Source organism: Taurulus bubalis (genome assembly GCF_910589615.1).
Source record: "Taurulus bubalis genome assembly, chromosome: 12".
Taxonomy (NCBI): Eukaryota; Metazoa; Chordata; class Actinopteri; order Perciformes; family Cottidae; genus Taurulus; species Taurulus bubalis.
In genome coordinates this window covers 602,501-605,000 of record NC_136600.1, presented here as the reverse complement: position 1 = coordinate 605,000, position 2,500 = coordinate 602,501, and the positions used below count along the sequence as shown (strand labels likewise).

The 2,500-nt window shown below is 47.7% G+C and overlaps 1 protein-coding gene across 3 annotated transcripts in view; it reads right to left on the bottom strand.

Annotated features, from left to right (window-relative positions):
* cnot10 (CCR4-NOT transcription complex, subunit 10) overlaps positions 1 to 2,500 on the bottom strand; it is a 17,576-nt gene that overhangs the window by 12,671 nt on the left and 2,405 nt on the right. For 2 of the 3 annotated variants that reach the window (XM_079228119.1, XM_079228117.1), the window contains 4 exons: positions 2,228 to 2,389; positions 1,995 to 2,145; positions 1,029 to 1,165; positions 300 to 380 (listed from right to left, as the gene is read on the bottom strand). In XM_079228119.1, coding sequence (XP_079084245.1) covers positions 300 to 380; positions 1,029 to 1,165; positions 1,995 to 2,145; positions 2,228 to 2,389 — 531 coding nt within the window. The remainder of the gene's footprint in view (positions 1 to 299; positions 381 to 1,028; positions 1,166 to 1,994; positions 2,146 to 2,227; positions 2,390 to 2,500) is intronic. The other variant, XM_079228118.1, reaches the window with a different exon arrangement.

Sequence of the window (2,500 nt, the reverse complement as noted above, 5' to 3'; positions counted from 1 at the left end):
GAGAGAGAGAGAGAGAGAGAGAGAGAGAGAGAGAGAGAGAGAGAGAGAGAGAGAGTCAGGAGAAGAGAGAGAGAGAGAGAGAGAGAGAGAGAGAGAGAGAGCGAGAGAGAGAGAGATAGAGAGAGAGAGAGAGAGAGACAGAGAGACAGAGAGAGAGAGACAGAGAGAGAGAGAGAGTCAGGAGAAGAGAGAGAGAGAGAGAGAGAGAGAGAGAGAGAGAGAGTCAGGAGAAGAGAGAGAGAGAGAGAGAGAGAGAGAGAGAGCGAGAGAGAGAGAGATAGAGAGAGAGCGCGCTCTACCTGGTGCATCTTTGACTTGGCGGCCTCAATCATGGCGCTGAACTCCGCCCTCTGGGCTCCGTCTCGGTGTGAACTGTTGCTCTGGAATGAAGGTCAGGGTCACGCTGCGTTCACACCAAGCGCTTCACTCGCTCCACTACATGTGGTCATTTCGGTCATTTCAGTTCATTCGTGTCATTCGCGCCGCCCGGTGGAAAAAGGTGTTCGCAACCATCCACGCCTGTGCTTTGACTTTGCAATCTACTCACGCACAGCACTGGCAACTCTTTTGGTGCGAACGCAGCTTCAGGCTCAACCGCTCTGCCTGCCTGACTTGACCGTGACTCAGAGGGTCACACAGCAAACAGGAAGCTCGATGTCTACTTCGTACTTGGATAAGGGAGCAAAACGCGTTCCTGCTCCCCAGCGCTCTGACGCAGCCATCGTTCATGTTCAGCCATACATTTGAATAAGTGTGTTTTGATCAACCAGGTCAAAATCACCGTTTCTGTCAACGGAGTTGAGTGCCTTTGAGGAGAGCCCATTGATTGTAGGTATTGGAAGTTAATAAATTATCATAATTTACCAAATCCCTGATGATTTACTTTATTACACGTGCAGCAGATAGACACCCCGGGATTTAATGCAGACTGGGACCCGACCCACGACAAACCAGAACCGGAGGTTGGGTTTGGACATGCGAGTGTTCAGGGACGACGCGCGATGAAGCGCGACGTCGCCGGCGCCTACCTCTCCCTTGCCGTTCTTGGTGCTCGTCGTTGACAGCTTGTCCAGCACGGCCAGCAGGTGGAGGGCCTTCTCCGGCTGGAAGGTGAGCAGGTACAGGTCCACCAGCAGGAAGCACACGGCCTGAGCGAACTTCTCTTCTAGGACCAAGAACACAGTGACTTCCAGCCCAGCGCTCCCGTCATCCCCGCTCACACACATTCTGACCAATGCCTTTCCAGGACTTTTAACCAAATGTCATGACAAGCATGTAGTGAAGTCTGGGTGTAAACAGTACAAAGTGAGTAAATGTAGTATTTAAACTAACAATAGAACACAAAGCATACAGTAAACCTTAAATGACTCAAATGAATGAGACAATAGTTTGATTAAAAGAATAAACATTTATATAGATGCCTGTATGGATGCCTGCTGATATTTTGAGTCTTTCTTTTAAAAGCATATTCATTATTTCAAACTCAGATTAAATGAATAACATGAACACATGAATATAACACATTTACATGACTTTTACAAAACTTTTGGGATTGAATTTTTCTTTCAAGGACTTTTCCAGGCCTGGAAATAACCATTTTAAAATTCCATGACTTTCCCAGGTTTTCCATGACGTAAGAACCCTGCCCGCTACGCCACACATTTAGGCAACAATCCCAGTTCTGTTTATCCGGTTATGAGCACATATAATATCCAGTATTCACTGAAGTCAAAGTGTCAGATTACTTACTCTGCATGTCAAAGATGAAGTCTAAATATCTTTTTTTTTTTTATATTTTCTGAAATATTGATTGATCATTTATGCCCAAAGTCGACTCCTTAAAAAACGTTTTCAAAGACATTTAGAGGTCTTTCCCCTCTAAATGTCTTGGTGTATTTGTCCTTGCTGAATGATTAGAAATGAACAGGAAGCCGCAGTAGAACCATCTGTCACCAACATAAAACACCAACGCTGTGTGAAGCCCCTCAACATACCAAACGGTTCCAGGAACTGGTAGAGCCGCTCCCCGATGGCGATGGCTTCAGAGTACTGCCGCATGTGGTAGTGGATGATGGCCTGGTTGTAGTACAGCAGGCTGTGCTCCACGTCGTCCAGCCCGTCAATGTCCTCTGCCGACGTGTGGACCTGGGGGGCGAGGAGACGTCTGATGAAACAGCACTCAGCGTGAAGAGGACCACAAGAACCTGACCCACGTTGCAGCAGTTACCTGGTTCTTCATTGCCATGAGGGTCTGCTTCAGAGTCCCCGTGGTGGTCTGGCTGCTCTTGTAGAACTCCACGACCGCCTTGTTCATGGCGATCTTGTAGTCCTCCTTGTTCAGGTCCTGCAGGGCGTCCAGCTGCTTCAGAGACTCGTCGTGCTTCCCAGTCTATGAGGAGTAGGGATGGTATCGTTTGGGTTTTTTCTGATACCGGTGCTAAACCGATGCTTTTAAAACGATACCGGTGCCTAAACAGTGCCTGAACCCATACTTTTTTAT